Source organism: Rhineura floridana, chromosome 18, assembly GCF_030035675.1.
Source record: "Rhineura floridana isolate rRhiFlo1 chromosome 18, rRhiFlo1.hap2, whole genome shotgun sequence".
NCBI lineage: Eukaryota > Metazoa > Chordata > Lepidosauria > Squamata > Rhineuridae > Rhineura > Rhineura floridana.
In genome coordinates this window covers 5,727,269-5,749,189 of record NC_084497.1, presented here as the reverse complement: position 1 = coordinate 5,749,189, position 21,921 = coordinate 5,727,269, and the positions used below count along the sequence as shown (strand labels likewise).

At 46.3% G+C, this 21,921-nt stretch overlaps 1 protein-coding gene across 2 annotated transcripts; it reads left to right on the top strand.

Annotated features, from left to right (window-relative positions):
* The first annotated feature begins 8,340 nt into the window (after positions 1-8,340).
* Positions 8,341-21,647, top strand: OCEL1 (occludin/ELL domain containing 1). Of its 2 annotated transcripts, none has more exons than XM_061600810.1 (6): positions 8,341-8,532; positions 10,566-11,848; positions 12,940-13,178; positions 17,059-17,230; positions 18,482-18,532; positions 18,900-21,647. In XM_061600810.1, exons 2-6 carry the CDS (start codon positions 10,706-10,708, stop codon positions 19,017-19,019), a joined length of 1,725 nt encoding a protein of 574 aa, XP_061456794.1. In that variant the 5' UTR covers positions 8,341-8,532; positions 10,566-10,705; the 3' UTR covers positions 19,020-21,647. The 2 variants fall into 2 exon arrangements, with proteins under 2 accessions (XP_061456794.1, XP_061456795.1); XM_061600811.1 differs by lacking the exon at positions 8,341-8,532 and adding an exon at positions 8,811-9,029.
* Positions 21,648-21,921: the final 274 nt, after the last annotated feature.

The window sequence follows — 21,921 nt, the reverse complement described above, 5'->3', positions numbered from 1 at the left end:
CACTGCTCATGAATAAGGAAGATCCATTTAGGTTTTACTACACTATTGAAATCAACAGGGCTAAGGCTGGAATCCTACATTCAGCTTACCTGGCGGAGGGGCAGGTCAGATCTGTTGAACTCGGTGGAGTTGACTCGTGAGTAGACCTCATAGGATTGCACTGCTGCAAACAGCTTCACTTGATCCGGATTATGATTACGGACCGCAGGTATGAACAATTTGATTTTTTTTTAAGGAACCCTAATATAGCACAGTGGGGAGGAGAGCCTGGCTGGGAGTCCAGAGTCTGTGAGTTCAAATCCCCCCTCATGTCTCCTGGGTGTCAAGGCAGGCCAGCTAAAGATCATCCCTACAGGGGTGAGCTCAAAGTGAGCTCTGCAAGCTGCAGAGTCCCAAGGAGCCCAGTTGCCCCCCAGCTGGCAGTTGCGGACAAGGAAGGGGCTGGCTTGTGCAGCTGTGGCAAGCCGAGCAGGCGCTAGCCAGCTGGGGAGGACTAGCCGCAGAGGGAGGGAATTGATTTGATTTATATCCCACCCTTTCTCCCAGTAGGAGCCCAGGGCTGCAACTGTACAAGGCACTAGAAAAAGAAACTCAGCCTAGGAGTTGCTCATTCTTCCATAGCTTTCAAACTAAGCTTGGGAGTTATTCCTTCTTCAATATTTTTAAAGCTAAGCTTGGGAGTTCTTCCCTCTACAATAGCTATAAAAGTTTACTCTTGAAAACAGACGTATAGCTGCAGCTCTCTTATTTCCCTGGGAGTAATCGTCCAAGGTCATAGAGCCCTTACTTTTTGGGGAGCAGGGTCCCTGTGTGTACAAGCCAATCAGCATGAAAGGGGAGAATGCTAGCCACTGAGGAGAGTCTTCTCACTTGGCTAGCATCATGCTTCCTAGTCCTTTCATCATGATTGGCTGCTAGGGTGAGTGAGAAGTGAGCTTCATGGCAAAGTGCCTTGATCTCCCAAACCCTAGTCCCGCACCTGGCTCCATTTCAGAATTCTTAAAATGAACAGGTTTCTGGCAACATTTAGCTTGCAGAGAGAGAGAGATTTGGGTGGAGGGGCCATTGTGCACACAGCAATTTTATTCTGGTTCTATAGTTCTGTAATTACAGAAGAGACGGTGAATTCTGGGGGTCATGGCTGTGAGAGGCTGTGGCGTAACTATCGTGGAGAGACCCTGCACTTCTGAACATGCCACTACCCTAATGCTTGTTTTTCCTCCACGTACAACTTTGTAGATGACTTTTTTTGCCTTCTGCAGACCACATTTAATTACAGCCTGTTTTATACCGGATCCTGAAAGTAGAGAGCTAGTTAGCACTATTTCAAACCAATTCCACAGCATTTGTTCTCTGGGTAGGAAGCATCAAGGGTTTAGTGAAAGGAAAGCAGGTAATACTTTGCTCACCAACAGCAAACAGCCTGGGGTGTATTGATGTAATTTGAAACATAAATGGGGTGTTCATTTGGTTAAAGGGACCGAGAAAATACAGGTTCATCTGCGTTGTGTTTCATAGTTCAAAGCATCTTACCAGCTGAAGTTTTGGTATTACATGTGCATCAGTCACGATAAGGTTGCTGACCCAGAACCTTTAGACGCTTGTGAAAGGGGCCAACCCCTGAAGAGTGGTGGCGTTGGGTTCCCCCCCCTCAAACTGACTTACTCACTTGAAACAACGGAAAATCACTGAGGTCTGCCAGTCACAAAATGGAGGCAGAGTGTGGCATAAACAGCTGGCAATTGCTGATGTACTGTTGTGCTGATATCTGGTCCAGCTTTTGGAAAGGGTTACATTGAGCGATTGATTTTATTTATATGCCGTCTTGCCGCTGTGCAAAAAGCGGCTTACAGCAAACATTCAAAGTATCAAAATGCAAAGCGCTGCGGGAAGGGAGAGAAGCCAGTTTAGAAAAAGCAACAATCCATTCAAAAAAGACAACAATCGACCATTTAGCAAATGTAGAATAAATCACGTTACAACAGAAATAGCCTAAAATACAAAGCAAGACCATGGCTAGTCCCTACAGCTCCAGGCTGCAGGTCATATTGCATTCCAAGGAGCCTCAGCCTGTCTTAGATACAGTCCAGAGGGGAGGATCCTCTCACTAGGCTTGATGGCTTACAGCTGGCTCCTTTGTCGGTCCTCCAGAGGAGACCAAAGCTTGGTGTTCTTTGGGCCTTTGTATGTAGGTCTAGGAATTAGCAAATTATTCCTGCTGTCTGGATCTAGCTCTAGGAGATTATCCTGGATCAGAGCTCATGTTGATCTTTCCTTCTCTGTTGTTATGTGCCTTCCAATTTGCCATTTGCCAATCGCCACGGGACTTTTGTTATGGAAGACGCCTGTGCGTGAATTTGTTTTATGTGGGGAGATCGGTGCACCACGATCAACACACAATCTTGACAAAAAAAGGCATGGATACCATGACGATTGGAAGTCCTTTATCTGCTGCAGCCTTCACCCACCTTCACAGCCGTTGTAACATACACATTGTTATCCTCCTCCTGTTCTGCCGTTGAGGACTTTCTTGGATCGTTCTGTGTCTGGTTCCTCTCCCTCGACCTCACCGCCATGGGTGACCCTGCTGGGAGTACATGACTCCCAACAGCATCGCTCACAGGGTTCATTGGAACACACAAGCCCACTCACCACTACAAGGGGACGATCCAGCGAGGGGATAGCACTATTAAAACAGTAAATGAGTTCAGCATTAAAACCAATGAAAAGTAAAAGTAAAAGAACAATTAGCAATTTAAAACGGCAATCATCATCATCATCATCAGACTGCAATAAGTTAGCAGTCATTAAATTATCAAATTTCCTCTAAGGAGCCTTTAAAAAAAAAACAGGCCTCAGCACATCACAATAAAACAAGGCAATGAAACGCTTGAACAGTTAGACTATTGGCAGTTCTTTCCATGTTAAAATGCCTACTTAAAACTTCCTTGTTGTGAACTATTGACAGGCGATAAACCCAAGCACGTCTTCCATTAGTAGTTGTGAAGTTTCCAGTCATTGCAGTTCCTTATTAAGAGGGGCTCAGAGCTTGGGGTTCATGTCAACCACAACAAACTTGGGGTCCAGGGATCCTCTTGCTTTGAAGACATAGAAAAGTCTCTCCTCTTTGTCTCCTTGCTCATATGGGTGACCTTGAGCACTGATGAGATCCGCTGAGTTTGCGGTTTATGATCCCTTTGCTGTTCCTCCTGAAAACAAGTTTGCTGGCCTTCTGTTGTAGATTGCCACAGTCTTCCCACATAGGAAATCAGGTTTTGTACAAGAACAGTGGAAAAGAAAAAAAATGAAGGCTTTACCAGTGAAACCGTCCAGACTGCCTCTTTCCTGCAAATGCACAGGATCAAGCAATCTCATGTTCTCCTCTTTGCCCCGAGGCTGTTCAGATTCCTATATGTCAGACGTTGTGCAAACCTCAGCGTACACGGTTACCGGGATAGGCAGGCTGTTGTTGAAGATTTCCCCCTGCCCCCTAAGAATTCTTGGGACGTGGGAAATATCAGGAAAATAAGTGGGAGTTCAACAGCGGAGAATCTTTACAATATTTCTTTCTTAAACATGTTAACACTTGATGTGTTTTACATGAATGCATATAGTTGGCTTTAGCCAATAAGTGAGAATCAAACAACTTGCGTTGTAATATATAGAGATATATAAAGTTACCTATATTAGTCCATCTCTATCTCAGTACATTTCTATATCATATCCAGAAAGAAAGTGAATGATCTCACCCAGTGTGGGAGTCCAACCTCGGGCTTTCAGCAGCAGCAGAATCTTTGACCAGTCTCAAAACACTGGTAGTCTCAAAACATTGGTAGCTGGTTGTGCAAATTCAAAACACTGGTAGTCTCAAAACATTGGTAGCTTGTTGTGCAAATTCCCCTCCTTTTATAGGATTTATTATCAGTGCCCTGACCTTGCTTATCAGGGTCATCAGCCCAAATGCCTTTATGAGGGACGGCATCTCATCTGCCTTCTGTGAGAACCAACAAGAAAGAACCAACTAACTCGTTCAACTGAACTCAGTTGTTAAATGACTCCATTTCCTGAGTCTCCATATAAGGCTATTCCTCCTGGCACAGCTCCCAGACAGTACTGAGTCTTATCTCAATTTGTTTACCCAAAAGTGGACAGACTGCCCAGAATCTCTGGAAGGGAGAGGAAAGAGGAAGAAAAAAATCTTTTACTATGAGGCTTACATCACTGAGCAAACTTATATTGCTGTAATCAGGCTGCTATTGCTCTTTATATGAGGATCTCCACATATTAACATATAATATTGTTTTTAAAGCTTTCTTAAAAAGTTTTTAAAGATACTTTTAACATGTCTTGTTTAAGCATATAAATATATTTTCAAGTCTGTTTTTATGATGTTTTAGAGTGTAGTGTTTTTGCTTGCTGCCCTGGGCTCCTACTGGAAGGAAGGGCATGATATAAATTTTATTTAATAATAATAATAATAATAAAATTCATGCATAAGGACTTTTTGTGGGAAATCAACATAAATATATGGGGGCAGCCCACAACACCCCTGTTTTTTCTCATCTAAGAGTTCAAAACTCTCTCCACATAATACATACAGTGAGCTGAACTGTTGGCTGGACATGACAGACCGGCTTCCTTGCAGCTTCTCCAACTCTTCCTCTTCCGCATTACTCTCAGCAGACAAAATCCAATCAAAGCTCCTCTGGGGATGGCACTCTGGAATATCCTTTGCTCAGAGATCAGTCATGGAAAGTAATTATGCCATCTCTCTGCAGGTCATTTTGTGTTGCAGTCTTGCAAGTTACCTGTGGAAATAATGGCTGAAGATTTCTCACCTCAGCGGTCAGTGCCTGGGTAACTCCCTCGGGAGTCTAGTCTGGATTCAAGCTTAGGAATGGCATGACTTATCTGTGGTTATAATTACACACAAGGTTTGGAAAGTTACATGTATTATTGGTAATACATCAGCACTGTGGGCCGTGACAACAGATCAGTACAACTTTACCAAAATTCAGGTGCGACACCACACCAGACTACGTAAGGAGCTGACCCAGAATAGCCATTACTGTAAAAACATTCACTACATAACCCTAGTAGGTCAAAGAAACAATCGCAATTACAGTTTTCCCAACTTTGTAGATATATGTTTGTCAATAGGAGATATGGGTTGAGCTCTCCAAAGTGTGCCATACCTACATTTCTTCCAGATGGTTGGATCCATTGTATTACAGTAAAAATGGCTTGATCTCTGCCCTCTGGCAATTCAATATGGCCCAATTGCACCTGTCCGCTGCTGTTTACAGGTAAAACCATTGGGTTAGGGTTAGAACCCAAATCTCGAATTCATGGCCATTGTCTATGATGAATTGAATACTCTGGGCACAGAGGATATTCCTGCTGGATCCAGAAAAGATAAAATCAGTCTGGCTGGGCATATTCGTGTTCAGGTCTGGTCTCTTCTGGATGCATTCTGATAGCGGTCATATAAAAGGAGCATATAGCGTTGCTTCCCCAGGGGTGACTGGCAGTACCCCGCCATCTATCCAACTCCATGACTGGTGTGAGCTTGTGTTTATACCACAGCTCTTGCGACCGAAAGATGTTCCAAAACTGTTCTTTTGTAACATTTGCATATATGCAAATTTCAGCTCTTCTTTGAATAGTAGTTACTGGGGGGGATTTCTATGATGAGTCTCTGTTAATGAATTTCCATCAGGTTTGTTGTTGTTGTTGTTGCTATGTGCCTCCAAGTCGACTACGACTTGCGGTGACCCTATGAATCAGCGACCTCCAAGAGCATCTGTCATGTGTCCCACGGCCAGGCAATTTAAATCACAGAGATTGGGAGCTTGCAGGGCGGGGGAAAGGTATAAGGTCAGGAGGATGAGTATTTAATATTTATATGACTATCAATAATATTAATATTAGTGTTAATGTTATTAACAATAACAATTTTTGTTGTTATGTGCCTTCAAGTCGATTATGACTTATGGCGACCCTATGAATCAGCGACCTCCAGTAGCATCTGTTGTGAACCACCCTGTTCAGATCTTGTACGTTCAGGTCTGTGGCTTCCGTTATGGAATCAATCCATCTCTTGTTTGGCCTTCCTCTTTTTCTACTCCCTTCTGTTTTCCCCAGCATTATTTGTTTTCTAGTGAATCAGGTCTTCTCATGATGTGTCCAAAAGATGATAACCTCAGTTTCATCATTTTAGCTTCCATCAGGTGCCTGGTCATAATTGCCCATCATGATCTCGTAAATACTTGCTTATAGCTGAGAATCGTTCCGTAAGTCTTCTCAGTCTAAACACTTCTTCTGTCTCTCGCCTTCAAAAACTACTTATATATATATTGTCACTCCTTTCCCCCCCTGTCTTTACCTTGGTCATTTATAATTTGGTCAACATCACATCCGACGCGTATCCCTCATGAAAAATCCTGTCGTTTCGGCAGAGCTGGAAAGGAAAAAGGAACCTGGGAAAGGATGCTCTATGCTGTACGCCTCGGGGGTCCCCAACGTCATCAAGGCTGGTAAGGACAGGGAAAGGTGAGGGGGGTGAAATGCATATGAAATCACAAACAGCCCTCCTGTGTCCCTTTGCTGCCATCTAGTGGGCAAACCGAGTCACAACAGCATACATCGGGGATGCGGATCCACATGCGGCCCTCCAGCCCTCGCGTGCCTGGCCCTCGGAGCTCTTTCCAGGCCACTCCCCCTCTCTGCAGGTCACACCCCTCACTGGCCCTGCTTTGTAACTTCCTTGAGTGGTTTTGCCTGGCTGGGATGTGTCCTGGAACTCTGATCATGCTTCTAGCTTGCCAGGCTTAGGGATGGACAATTCAGGTCGTATTTTTATCAAATCGGCACTTTCAGAAGCAAAGTCAGAACGGAAACACAACCATCCTTCAAAACTTGCAGGGATCCAAATTTTGCAATGCAGTTCTCCAACTAAGCAATGCTTGCAAAAATGCATATTATTATTATTATTATTATTATTATTATTATTATATATCCTGCCCTTCCACCCAGTATACATTATTAGGGGAACGTATGCATAAAAATAAACATATTAGTGGAAGTAACATACAGAAAATGCACTAAACTACAAGAAATGGCTTGCAGAAAATGTGTATGTTAGTCAAAACTGCCTACAAAAAATGTGTTTAGTAGGAGAAATTCTCACAAAAACGATGGCGTGAACATCCGCGAGGACTTTTTGAAAAATTATATCTCAAATTCCTGCAGAAATGTGAACTGGATTTAAGATTAGAAAAATGGGAGCGGACAGAAATGGGCTGGTCCTTCCACCTGGATGGAAGACGGGCGAGCTGGGTTGTCTGAGTCTGTGCAGAAGGCGCGTGGCCTTTTTTACAGCTGGAGGGCCATGTTCCCTTCTGCAGAGGCAGGGGGAAGCACATGCCGCCGGTGGGCGGGGCACTGGATGTGCATTATACCTTTGGGCAGCATGCTACAATCCACGCATGTTCCCCTCTCTTCAGGTAACCGAGAGGCATGATCAGAGTTCAAGGACAAAGTCCAGCCAGGCAGCAATACTTCAGAGGGGTGTCAAGCAGGACCTGGGTCCAAGGAGGTGTGGCTTGGGAGTGGGTGTTGCCTGAGGAGAATCTTGCTGGCCAGACTCCCAATTCTGAGCCCCAGCCCGCGTGGTCAACAGCCGGGGCTGAAGAAGGCCCATAATTCTGTTTTGCAAGTTAAAGGCCCAAGATTCAATCCCCAGAGTCTCCAGGTAAGCTTTGCCCTATCAGAAACCTTGGAGAGCTGCCGCTGCCAGTCCATGTCGACTGCGCTAGATGGATCCATTGTTAAGTCAGGCCCTTTATTTGTAACCATGAGGACCGGAAGCTTGTTTTTGTCTTTAGAGGAAAGGCAGTAACAGAGTCCCTGCTTTGCATGCAGAAGGTCCGAGATTCAATCCCTGGCAGCATCTCCAGGAAGGCTTGGAAAAATATCCCTCGCTTGAAATCTTGGAGAGCTGCTGCCAGTCAGTGTTGCCAATTCTGAGCTTGAGGCACCAACAGTTTAACTCAGTATAAGGCGGCTTCCAGTGTCCCGACAACTCTTCTGTTTTTAAATGAAATCTCAAAAGAGAAATTGGCTAGAGAAGGGTCGCCGTGTCCTGGTACGGGACGCCACCTCCCTCTGGCCACGACACTGTTGCAGAGCCTTGATCGCCGTGTGACACTTGTGTCCCAAGCAGCCTCCTGGCCACCCCACAGTTAATATTTAACTGTGCCAGGGGCTGATAGCGTGCCGGATTTAGAGCCTGAAGCCTTCTGTACACCACAATGTTATTCTCCTCTAGTCCACCCCAGGTCATTTGCAAACGCCCAGCTGAGGCCAGCCACAATGCCTATGGACCTTGGAGAGTGGCCCATGCTGTGCTGAGCTGGAGGAAATGGTGTACTTCCTTTGAGGCTTTGAACTGGACCGGAGCTCTTCCCCCCTGCCCACCCACCACGTGGCCATCTCCCCCCATCTGAAAGTCAGCCTGCACTGAAGTGGAAGGTACTGTGAAAAGTGCTGTGTGGGTGGGATGTTTGAGAATGGAGGAGCTCCATCCAGATTTCGGGCAGGAGCAGCCCCACTGGGTGTGAAACGGGGCACAAGGTTAGATCAGGGAGCCAAGCAAAGTGCCCAGGGCAAGGGAGATGCAGAAGGAAACGACAGCAGAAACAGGCAAGGCCCATTTTTTGGATTCTGAGGCAGCAGATGAGGCCACCCGAGGAAGTGAATTTTGGGTGCTGGGGTGTCTGAGATGGATAGGAGTGACTTCTGTAGGCTAACCAAGCCCCACCCCCTGACAAGCCTAAGGGAGGGGAAAGGGACTGTACCACTTTCAGAAAGAGACTATACCACTTTGACTCAGCAGGAGAAGTTGTTTGATGAAGGTGATGAATACCTGCCCTTCACCAGCAGACTACACCCAGCTCTTCAGACTGAGGCGTCACTGACAAAGCTCCATGCCATCATCAAGTGCTTTTGTGTGGCGGCAATGTACCGGGGTCTGTGATAATATATAATATAATATCTGTGACATAATATAGCGTGATTAGTGTATTTTTAGGACCCACACTTTTCTTGTGATTGTAATTTGTTTTGGGACTGTTTTTAAAGTGTCTTAAATTGTCATGACCCGCCCAGCTTAGCATGAAGGATGGCTAATAAATTAAATATCAACAACGATGATGATGATGATTTGCACATACCATGGACTGTGAAAAAGACAAATGATTGGGTGTTAGAACCAATTAAATCAGAACTATCACTACAAGCTAAAATGATGAAATTGAGGTTATACTTTGGACACATAATGTGAAGACAGAAAAAGACAATAATGCTGGGAAAAACAGAAGAGGGTAGAAAAAGGGGAAGGCCAAACAAGCGATGGATTGATTCCATCAAGGAAGCCACAGACCTGAACTTAGAAGATCTGACAGGGTGGTTCATGACAGATGCTATTGGAGGTCGCTGATTCATAGGGTCACCATAAGTCATAATCAACTCAAAAGCATATAACAACAAATTATTATTATTATTATTATTATTATTATTATTATTTCTTCACATACTAGGGATGGGATCTGCATTTCACTGCCGGTTTGATTTTTGCTATGTCGAACTTCCTTCCAGTATCGCTTCACAAGGGATCAATGTTCGCTATTTGTGATAAATACAGTTTCAGGGTTTTTTCTGCAAAAATATCTCTATTAATATCAATATTTTAAAAAATATTTTCATAGGTTTTTTATAACTATTGATATTTTCCTCAAAATATCAATAATATCAATATTTTGAGGGAAATATTAATATCAATATTTGAGGGAAATATTAATATCAATATTTTGAGGGAAATATTGATATTAATATTGATATTTTAAGGCCATTTTTAAAAAAAATCTGCATCAAGCTGCGGATAACCGCTAGAAAAAAATGATCCACTAGGACAAAAAAAGTGAATAAATAGGAAATCCGGTGTCAAATTTGAATTTTGCAAAATTCGAGCACATCCCTCACACATACACACACATCTCTCTAAGCACAGGACATTGTGTCCATCTAAACAAGCAAGATGAATACTAATGGTATGGGCCATGGAGGGTGTGTGTGTGCATGTAGAAATGCCTGGCTGTTGGGTAGCTAAAAAGTAAATAAGAGGACAAAGGTAAGAGTTCCTCTGCTGCTCTACCCACTTTTACCTCTGGCCCGGCCTACTATTGCTTCTGATCCCACCCACCATTGGCATGCAGCCTCTGAACAGTTGCGCAGGAGGGAATGCTGCCCTTGGGACCCAAAAAAAGCTCCCCACCCCTGGTCTAAGGAGTGTCAACTCTGCCGGTCCTCCATTTGTGATTTGGGGAGACATGGCGGAGCACATAGAGGACGTTCGAGGCTCTGTTGGGGGATGTGTACCCAGTCTGCAAGTCTGCACATCCCACAACAAGCCCCACCTGCACAAGCTGACAGATGCCTGGGGGGAAGTTGAAGCAGAACGTACCATTATTAATTCCAAACTTGAATCTAAATGTGTTTCATTTCAGTTCCCAAAGCTGCCCCCAAACTAAGCACCGAGCTCAGGCAAACTACAGGGAGAAGAATTGGGTGTTCTCCTCACCAACCCACCCAAGAGGTACACGGAGGAGGGTGCAGATAAGATCTGCCCAGACAGCCATTTTGGGAAATGGCCTCTGAGGAGAAGCTTGCCTCACTCAAAGAGAAGAGGCACCCTGAGGTAGACCTTCTAAGCACCTCCAAGCAGCTCCATCCAATGGAAAGCTCATCACAGGATTCTGGAAAGTCATTGGGTTCCAACTCTTCTGATGGGCTCCACCCATCTCCACACAGCCTTTTCCCACCAGCCCAATCAACCTTCCCTGACATACCTCAGGACCAAGAAGTGCCTTCTTTGAAGCCTGTCAGGCGCTTCATTCCTCCATCTTGGAAGAACTTTTTCCAGAGGTGGCGGAGACAGCCCTGGACAGAGATTTCTCTTTTGACCTATGCTCCAGAAGGCTTAAAATGCTCCCCACCAGTGTCTCCATTTTCAGAGCACCCCCAGAGAACTATTTTTGATGGGGAGGGGAGCTCCAGTGATGACAACACTGATAGCGGTGGTGATTTTAAGAAACCCCTCTCAGCCTCCACCGCCCCTTCAAAGTCTGAGAAGGTGATGACTGCTGCGAGCCAGGGTGCCTTGTCAAGTGGCCCTCCAAGCTACAAGGAGAAGGCGGAGGCCTATGACTACAAATATTCCTACATGAAGTCGTGGCCTGGCCTCCTAAGGCTGATGGGTGGCCTGGAGCTGATCTTGGGTGGGATGGTCTTTGCTTGCACTGCAGCTTATATCCAGAAGGACTATCAGTGGCCTGAACTTTATGGCAACAGTTTTCTGCCTTACAACAGCATCATGGGAGGAGGTTATGGGTACAACTACTACGGCCCAATGACCCCGTTTGTGTTGGTGGTGGCCAGCCTGGTGTGGTTGGTGACAGTGATCCTGCTAGGCCTCGGCGTCACCATGTACTATAGGACCATCCTCCTTGATTCCCATTGGTGGCCCTTGACAGAGTTTGGCCTCAACCTCATCATGTTCCTCCTGTACATGGCTGCTGCCATTGCCTACGTCAACGATGTCAACCGCGGGGGGCTGTGCTACTCCATCTTTGCCAACAACCCGCTCATCGTAGCTTTGTGCCGCATCGAAGGGGGGCAAGTGGCCGCCATCACCTTCCTCTTCATCACTACGTTGCTCTATCTGGCTGGCTCCGTCATCTGCCTCAGAATGTGGAGGCATCAAGCTTTCAAGAAGAACACAGTCCTTCTGGTAAGACCCCACCATTGGCAAAGGGCTCTATGGATGTGGGGAAGGGGGTCAGTGGTGTAATCATAAATTTTGGGCTGGTTTTGGTCTATAAAGCCCCATAAAGCTTGGGACCAGCATATCTGAAAGATCACCTCACCTCTTATATATCTGTGCTCTGCAAGGTGAGCATCTCTTGCAGATAACATCTTATCAGGAGGTCCATTCTGCACAACCTAGGAAGCGGGCCTTTAGTGTGGTGGCCCCAACCCTTTGGAATTCCCTCCCCTTAAATATTAGACAGGCGTCATGGGAGGAGGTTATGGGTACAACTACTATGGTTGTTATCTATTTGGCACCTACTGAAGACCTTCCTCTTCCAACAAGCCCTTTACCTTACCCCAGTCTGCATATGTATTGGAATTGTTTTTTTAAGATGCTTTGTTTTAAAGACGTTTTTAGCATTTGATGTCTTGTTGCTTGCCACCCTGGGCTCCCTTCGGGAGGAAGGGCGGGATATAAATGTAATAAATATATAAATACATTTTGAATGGCAGCCCCCATAGCTACACACACCCTCTCAAGCAGAGTCCAAAAATGCAGGCAGCTGTCTCAATCCAATATATATATATATATCATATGACTTGTAAAACACAATGGGTTGTATCTGGCGAAGTCATCCTGAGAGTAGCTCCACTGAAGTCCACTGATTTGTGTGGGCCTACACTGCATGCAACTTAATTTAGTCGGATGCAACCCACTGAGGTTTAGAAAAAGATCTTCTGCCAGCTGAAATGCAACCCTTTCGATTTTTAAGAAAATGAGAAATGCAAGCAATCTTGCAAAGAAGTGTTACCATTCAAACTTCAGACGTGAAGTAGGGACCCCATCCAAGAAAAGGAAGGATGTATCTAGCCTCTGCTTGATTATTTTCCTCATTCTCTGGCTAAGACTGCTGGGAGCTGTCATCCAGCAACATCTGGAGGGCTCCAGTTTGCTGTGCCAAAAGGACTAGTGACTGGACTTAATCAAAAGCAGCTTGTTACACCCGTAACCTGATAATGTTGAGTTGTTCTGCAATAATTATGTCAGTGATCCCTTTCTCTCCATTGAAGGCCAGGTTTACAACCTGTGAAGCACCTTCTGGCCATGCTTCCATCCCTTCTTCTCAGCGAAAACCGATCCTCTTACGAGGCGCAACTGAGCAAGTCATCTCCCAGGAGAAAGCTCAGCCAGCATGGAAAGTCTCGAGGCGCGTGGAGTTCTCAGAGAAGGGCGAGGACCCTGAGCTATTGAACTACTCCATCCCAACGGGTCATAACCCCAAACCTCACATCGTCCCTGATTACATTATGTAAGTAAGCAGTGATGCTCCAGGAGAATTACAGGGTGGGGGAGGAAGAGATTATGCTGGGCGGGGCTAGTCTAACCTTTGCCAACCTGGTGCCCTCCGGATATTTTGGACTCCAATTCCAGTCATGGAGGATAAGGCCATCAGGGCTACTAGCCATGATGGCTAGGCTCTGCCTCCATAGTCGGAGGCAGCAGGCTCCCGTATACCAGCTGCTTGGAACCACAGGAGGGGAAGAGTTGCTGGTGTGTTCAGGTCCCACTTTTGGGTTGGCCACGGTGAGAACAGGATGCTGGACCAGACAGGCCATGGACTGATCCATCTGCAGGTGGTCTTCTGAAGTTCTTAAGACACTGGGGCTGGCAGGAGTTTGTTGTTGTTGTTATGTGCCTTCAAGTCAATTGCGACTTATGGTGACCCTATGAGTCAGTGACCTCCAAGAGCATCTGTCGTGAACCACCTTGTTCAGATCTTGCAAGTTCAGCTCTGTGGCTTCCTTGATGGAATCAACCCATCTCTTGTTTGGCCTTCCTCTTTTTCTACTCCCTTCTGTTTTCCCCAGCATTATTGTCTTTGCTAGTGGATTGTGTCTTCTCATGATGTGTCCAAAGTATGATAACCTCACTTTCATAATTTTACCTTCTAGTGACAGTTCTGGTTTAATTTGTTCTAACACCCAATTATTTGTCTTTTTTGCAGTCCGTGGTATGCACAAAGCTCTCCTCCAAATGAGTTGATTTTTCTCTTATCCGCCTTTTTCACTGTCCAACTTTCACATCCATACATAGAGATCGGAAATACCATGGTCTGAATGATCCTGACTTTGGTGTTCAGTGATACATCTTTGCATTTGAGGACCTTTTGCAGCCCTCACCAGCTGGGGAGGACTAGCCTCAGAAGGAGGCAATGGTAAACCCTCTCTGAATACCAGTTACCATGAAAACCCTATTCAGAGGGTCGCCATAAGTCAGGATCGACTTGAAGGCAGTCCAAACAAGACAAGAGACATCTTTGCGTTTGAGGACATTTTCTAGTTCTCTCATAGCTGCCCTCCCCAGTTCTAGCCTTCTTCTGATTTCTTGACTATTGTCTCAATTTTGGTTAATGACTGTGCCGAGGTATTGATAATCCTTGACAAGTTCAGTGTCCTCGTTGTCAACTTTAAAGTGTAGTCCTAAACATCTGGAAGGCACCAGGTTGGCGAAGGCTGGGTGAGGAGACCGGAAGACTGCCCCGGGACAGAGCCAATCCCAATGCCGGCTCATCCTTTGGCCAGGGGAGGGTTTGAAGGCGTGTCCCAGAACGGCACTCTTGCGGTTCCATTTAAGGGCCTTCAGAAGAGCCCTGATGGATCAGATGAGAGGCCCGCCTAGTTCAGTGTTCTTTTTCTCCCTGGGGGCAACCCATTGCCTTTTGGAAGTCCATAAGCTATTGGGGTTCAGGTACATGCAGGAGGCACCGTACAAGGAAGGGCCATAGCACCGTGGCAGAGTGCTTGCTTTGCAGGCAGAAGGACCCAGGTTCAATTCCCAGTGGCACCACTGCCTGAGATCCTGGAGAGCTGCTGCCGGTCAGTGTAGACAGTAGTGAGCTAGATGGGCTGACAGTCTCGCTCGGTAGAAGGCGGATTCCTGTGTTCCTGCCGAAAGCAGTCCTTCACTGAGAATCAGGAGGACTAGAATCTTAACTTTATTTTTAAGGGAAGGTCCACAGCTCAGTGGTAGAACGCCTGCTGTGCATGCAAAAGGTCCCAGGTTCAATCCCCAATGGCAGCATCTCCAGGTAGGGCTGGGAGAGACTCCATGCTGGAAACCCCAGGGAGCTGCTGCCAGTCAGGGTAGTCAACACTGAGCTACGTGGACCAAGTCTCCATGTGATGTAGCTTCCTGCAGCCCAAAAGAAGCAGGGCAATGAGGTGTCTGTCCACCCACCTCAATCATGATTTTTCAGAGCCATGAGGACTGGGATCTTAGTTTATGTTAAGGGAAAGGACTACAGCTCAGTGACAAAGCACCTGGTTTGCAAGCAGAAGGTCCCAGATCTTTAGTGGGTCTTGGCTGAGTTGGATTCAGCCCATTGAAGTTAATGGACTCAAATGAATTGTGTTTGTTCACTTCAATGGGTCTACTCTATGACTTCATTGGATGCAACCCATTGAAATGAATGGGCCTAAGCTTGCTATGTTAATTCACTTCAATGGGTCTACTGTATGACTCAGGCAACCCATTGAAGTTAATGGACCCAAGTGAGGCGTGTTCATTCATTTCAATGTGTCCACTCTATTACTTTATTGGATGCAACCCACTGAAATGAATGGGCCTAAGCTAGCTGTGTTCATTCACTTCAGTGGGTCTATGCTATGACTTAGTTTGATGCAACCCATTGAAGTTAATGGACCCAAGTCAGCTGCATTCATTTCAATGGGTTTACCCTATGACTTTGTTGAATGCAACCCAGTGAAATGAATGGGCCTAGGCTAGCTGTGTTCATTCACTTCAGTGGATCTTCCCTGAGTTAGACTTAATCAGATTCACGAATAGGCAAAAAAACCTTGTGGTTTAAGAATGTACCTATAGCAAAAAGATATTTCTATCAAACTTTAAAAAGCAGGGGAATTGGGCAGCTAGAGTGAATGCACCAGGGGAGCAGGAGACCTGACTTCCTCTCTGAGATATTGGATTGCCCTACAAATTTGTCAAAAAGCAAACACCATTTGGGTTGGTCTTTCACAGTCCAATCCACTTCCTGTGTAGCTTGGAAGAATTTGGTAGCATGTGCCTCTGAGCATATGGTGAGTGGTGGCAACACCTGCAATCCGCAGAGAGAGACTTCTGTCTGAGATTCTAGAGCCTTACTGCTAGTCTCTGTAGGCATGGACCTGCTCTCCCAGGTTGTAGTCCAACACAGACCTGGAGGAAGGGGAGGAGATTGGGTGGGTGGGCACTGGGCAGAGGGGAAGCCTCTTTCCAAAAGGAAAATATTGCTTTTCAGCGTTTCCCCCACCCTTTTATTCTACAGCAGGCACATGAAGCCTCCCACCCAAATTTAAACCAAAGCTGTCCCTGGCCACATCCACACCAGGCCTTTGTTTCACTTGGGACAGTCACGGCTTCCTCCAGAGAATCCTGGGAAGTGTAGTTAGTAAAGGGCGCTGAGAGTTGCTAGGAGATGCCCTGTTCCCCTCACAGAGCTGCCGTCAGAGTGGCTGACTGTTAAACCCCTCTGCCCACTGGAGCTCTGTCAGGGGAATGGGAGTCTCCTCTCAGCCCCCTTCACAAACTACACTTCCCAGGATTCCTTGGGGGAAGCCATGACTGCCTCGTGTGAAATCAACATCTGGCGTGGGTGTGGCCCCCTGATTAGCCCAGCAGCTGGGCGTTTGGCTGTGGGAACCCCGACAGGTGGTTCTTCCTGAGCATTCCATTCAATGCAAAGTTTCTTAAATTAATTAAAAACCAGCCAGGCATTTTTGTCACTTTTAAACTGCAGAAGACGAAGGTCCGAGTCTGGGGCAAGGTCAGGATTGGGATTCCAGGTACTCTGTGAACATGGCTGGTTTTGAATGAATTTCACTATATTATGAGAACTCTGACAGGAAAAAAGTCCCAAAGGGCCCTGGGGTTTTTCCCTCTCTTTTTAGACTTTGAATTCTCTCTGACTGTTTTGTGTGTCGCCGTGAAAATCAAGAGGGTGGTCAAGCAAGCATTTCTGAGTTCGGGACTATTCAGCTTTGGAAGGTTTTGTTTTGAAATGAGCTTCTGGGAAGCCTCAGAATGGCATGGGGGGTATTTTCAATTGAACATAGAGGAATGTGAAAAATCCCCTCTCGTGGCTGCATAATACGATCCTCTCTTCCCGGCTGTTGTTCTGTTGCCCCGGACAGAAAGTACCCAGCCATTACGTGCCCGGATGACCTGGAGAGATACAAAGCCGTCTTCAACGACCAACACGCGGAATACAAGGAGCTGTACGGCGAAATCCAGGCCGCGCTGCGGAAATTCAAGGCCCTGGAGGCCGCGCTGTCGACGCTGCCTCGACGCTACGGGACTAGGAAGGTTGTTTTTTTATTCCTTTTAACGGGTTTGCCAAACTGGGCGTCACGTTGGCGAGTGCAAACGGAACACAGAAAAGTGAAACAGACAAATAAATGCTGCAGGCAGAAGCTGGGTTTAGCCTTCATGCCGCTTTTCCCGTTCAGGAGGTTTTCCCGCAAGAGGTCGTGCCAGGCCACCAATTTGGATGGCTTTGAACGGGGATGAGAGAAATCCAGGGAGCAGGAAAAGGCTACCAAAGGCCACTAGCCATAGCGGCTACGGTCACTTTCAGAGGCAACGTGCTTCTGCGTGCCAGTTGCCAGGAATCCCAAATGAGGAGAGTTGCTGCTGTTGCATGCATGTCCCACTTTTGGGCTTACCGGGGGGGGGGGCGTCTGGCTGGCCACTGTGAGAACAAGGGGCTGGGCTATGATGGGCCCCTTTTGGCTCTCTGCTGTTCTCAGATGATATCAGTTGCGATGGAGAGCGAAGCAGTTTGTGGTTTCTCTTGTGTATCAACCCCATCGTGACAGTCGCTCTCTGGATATTGGAAGGTCTGTCACATAGAAGTCTTGTTTTCTCCTGCCCCAGAGGGCAAAAGAGGAGAGCTAACCGGATTACTTTACAGGAAGGTAGATTTAGGTTGACCATTGGGAGGGGAAGTCTTGATGTTCTGCAACCCCCCAGTTGTTTTGGACTATAATTCCCATCCTTCAAAAATTGCACTTTTCTGAGTTTTGCAATGCAGTTTTCTAGCCAAAGTGGACCCCCCCCCCCAAAAAAAATGCATATAGTGGAGTAAAGTCTCCTTACAAATGCTTATGTTAGTGAAAATAATGTACAGAATGGTATTGTTTTAGGGGGAATTGCACTGCAAGCATGTGTACTTGAGGCAAAACAGCATTCAAACATGTTTATATTAGGAGAATTTTGCACTTCAATGAGGACAGGTGGGAAATTCAATTGAGTTCACATTGAAAGCCCAATCGATCAGATTTACACTTTCCAAAACAATATGGGGACCAAAATGCAGTCATCCTTCAGAATTTGCACTTACCTGAATTTTGCAATGCAGTGCACCAGCCAACGTCAAATCACACACTGTGGCAGAAATGTGGAGAGCTGAATTTAAAATTGGAAAAATGGGGAACCGAGGGAGGCAATCTGTATGGATTCACCTACCCTTCACTTGGAGCAATGACTCTGTGAGGTATTCTGTGCCTTCTTCCTCACTTTGCCACGGAGTTATAGATGCGCCTTTTCTCCCCGCAGGACGAGAGTCGAGCCTCCGCCGTGTGGAAAAGGTACCAAAGCAAGAAGCAGGTAAATGAGCATTGCGCCAGAGAGGCAGTGTCTTTTCACAAATTTTTTTCTCAAATATTGCTGCTAGTCATGATGGCTATTTACAATCTCAGAGACTGCATGCTTCTCTGAATGGCAGGGGCGTTGGAACAGGGGTCATGAAGGGGGGTGAGTTGCTGCACTGGGGCACTCCTGTCCGGTGCGCTGCAACCTTCGTTGCAGTTCCCTGGTTTCTTTTCACCTGGTCTGCTGCCTTTTCGACTTTCACAAGCGTGGCTCACAAGGCGGCTTAACGCTACCGTCGCACGCAGCAACATCATCCGTTGCACAGACGCATTTTGATGGGTTTCGCTTTCCCTGAACACGCACCCCCCTCCCATAATTTCAGGATCCAACTTTCCTTGAGAAGCAAGAGCGCTGTGATTATCTCAAGAGGAAGCTCACCCACATCAAGGCGCAGATACAAGCCTACGATCGAGAGGCCGGCAAGGGGTCCGTGTACTTCTGACTAAGCGCCCCCCCAAAGGGCAGTATGTGATGATGATGGCTGGACTGGAAATGTCTTAAGAGTAAAGGGGCGAAACTGTTTAACATTCCCTGTTGATGGGGCTTGCGGTGATAATAACTGCTCGACCTGTCCCTCTGTATATAAAACGCTTATTAGCTCTGCCCCTTGCTCCTTACTGCCTCGTAACCTGGGACTCACTGCCAGGGAGCTACAGCCCTTCCTGTAGAAAATAAAGCAGGATGCTGGTCCTCATGGTGTGAACAAAGGGCTGGTTTAAACAGGAACACAGAAAGCTGCTTCATACCAAAGCAGACCATTGATCCATCTAGTTTGGCATTGTCTCTAGTCACTGACCAGCAGCATCTCTCCAGGGTTCCAGACACATGTTTTTTTTCCCAGCCTCTGCCTTGGGATTGAATCCTGTAGCTCTGTGGCAGAGCATCTGCTTTGCATGCAGAAGGTCCCAGGTTCAATCCCCACCTCCAGTTAAGGCTGTGAAAAGACCCCTCCCTGGAACCCCTGAGATCTGCTGCCAATCAGTGTTGACAATACTGAGCTAAATAGACCAATGGTTTGACTTGGTAAAAGGCAGCTTCCTATTTAAATCAGCCTTTTATTCAGAATGGTGAGGACTAGAATCTTACTTTATTCTAAAGAGTAGGACTTTCTCTGTTAAAGGAAGGTCAGCCTCTCTCTATATATTTTTCCTGTGTTTGTGAAGTCTCAGGAGTTGCTGGAGGAATGGTTAAAGGACATCCGGCATTTTTCAGCCTTTGAGAAAATCCATCCCCTTGGCGGAAAGCTCTTGCGGCGTCCATTCCCAGCCTGCCAGATTCCTCCTGCAGTCTTCAAAGCCTGTGCCCCGCAGAGAGCCCACATTCCAGCCTTGAAGGCACGGAGGTTATGGAGCCCTGGATGACCTTGGCAGCCCTCGACATCCACGCAGGGCCTCCTTTCGTACCGAGAGGCCCAACAGCAGGGCAACGCCTTGGCTGCTGCCTCCGTTTGGGCATAGCAGGTCACACCAAGGCCTGATTCCACATTGGCAGTCCTTTTCCCTAAAACGGACTTGGTTCGTGTTCCCAAATGGAAAATTCTACTGAAGGGGCCATAGCCCCTGCAAAGCCATAGCTCAGTGGTGGAGCACCTGCTTTGGCATGCAGAAGGACCCAGGTTCGGTCCCCAAGTAGGGCTGGGAATGTCCCCCCAGGTGAAACCCGGGACAGCCAAGTGTCGACAAGAGATTGGTCTGACTTAGTACAAGGTAGCTTTATTTATAGCCATGAGGACTGGAAACTTGCTTCACATTTTACAGGGGAAACCGTAGCTCAGTGGTAGGGCATCTGCTTTGCACGCAGAAGGTCTCACGTTCGGTCCTTGGCATCTCCAGGTAGGGCTGGGAAAGACCCCTGTTTGAATCCTAGAGAGCCACTGCCAGTCAGTGTTGGCAGTATTGAGCTAGATGGACTGATGGTATGACTCAGTATAAGGCAGTTTCCTGTATTCCTACTTAAATCAACCCCTTTTTCAGAACCTTGAGAACTGGAATCTTAGTTTATTTTTGGAGTATGTGCCACAGTTGGCAGCCACAGTTTGAATGCTTTCCACCTCTGTTTTATTCCACTTGAAATTAGACGTGCCCCTGCCTGCCTGTGATTAAAACTAAGACGAGCCTGCTGGATCGGGCCAGTGGCCCATCTAATCTAGCATCCTGTTCTCACAGTGGCCAACCAGACGCCCCGAAAGGAAGCCCACAAGCAGGCAATCTCTGTTCTTTTCCCGTTGGAAGGTTGTTCTGCTTTTTTATTGCTTTCTGTGTTGGCCTGGATTTTGTATTGCTTGTTTTTTCATTTGGGATTATAGCTGTGTTTAACTGTAGCTGCATTTTATCTTTTTTCTTTAATCTGCCCAGGGGTCGTTGTTAATTGGGAGGAGGTAGACTGCAACCAAACATGGAAGTTCCACTTGCCTATCCATTTAGACCTTTCCCTAGGATTTGTCTAGTGGTGTTTTAAGGCTGCAGCCCCATAACCCACTTGCCTAGGAGTAGAGATGGGGGAGAAATGTGATTCACTTGGCCTTGACAGGCGAGTCAACCTAATATGCGCTTTCTGAAACAGTTCCCCAAGCACAAAACACTGCTCTGAATTTTGCAGTTCAGTTCTTCAGCCAAGCAATGTGTAAAGGGTGTGTTCAAATGTTTACATTAGTATAAATAACCTACAAAAAGGTGCCATGGTAAGGAAAAGTCCACAGAAATGTGTATATTAGACAAAATTGCATACAAACTAGAATACTTATGAATTTTTTTAAAAGAGGGACTTGCTTTAAAAAAACAATCAAGCTTAAGATTGGAAAAATGAATTGGAGAAATCAAAATGGATAGATTCGCCCATCACTACCTAGGAGTAAGCCTCATTGAACTCAATCCCACTTCCTTCTGAGCTGACAGCAGAAATAGCTTGCACTGTGAGAGCCTTGTGTAGTTTTGAGTTGCTGTTTTCAAACGATTTTTACTATTTTGTAGCTTCACTTCAATCCCACCCCTAGCCTAGCTGTTTTAGGTCATTGTGGTCATACTGGTTTGTTTTTTTGAACTTTTGTATTTTGATTTACATTAAATAAATTCTCAGAGTCAGCCCTTCTGGAGCCTGTAAACATTTTCTGAATCTGGAGGTTGAGCACTGCACAGATCTTGAATCATAGCTCCTAACCCATGTCGCCTGTAAAGGTGAGTGGATAAATTCAACTCAGTTCGCATTTCAAGCCGATTTGATCAAATTCGCACTTATCAAAACACAGCCCTCCTTTGAAATGTTCGCTTCTCTGAATTTTGCAATGCCATTCTCCAACCAAACAATGTGTACAAAAAGGCGCCTCTGAGGCGAAAGCGTGCATGACA

Excerpts from the sequence above, each read along its gene's own strand:
- OCEL1 (XM_061600810.1), top strand. The coding sequence starts at position 10,706 with ATGGCCTCTGAGGAGAAGCTTGCCTCACTCAAAGAGAAGAGGCACCCT. Across the intron at positions 11,849-12,939 it reads AGAAGAACACAGTCCTTCTG|GCCAGGTTTACAACCTGTGA; the intron begins GTAAGACCCCAC and ends TCTCCATTGAAG. Across the intron at positions 17,231-18,481 it reads GACGCTACGGGACTAGGAAG|GACGAGAGTCGAGCCTCCGC; the intron begins GTTGTTTTTTTA and ends TTCTCCCCGCAG.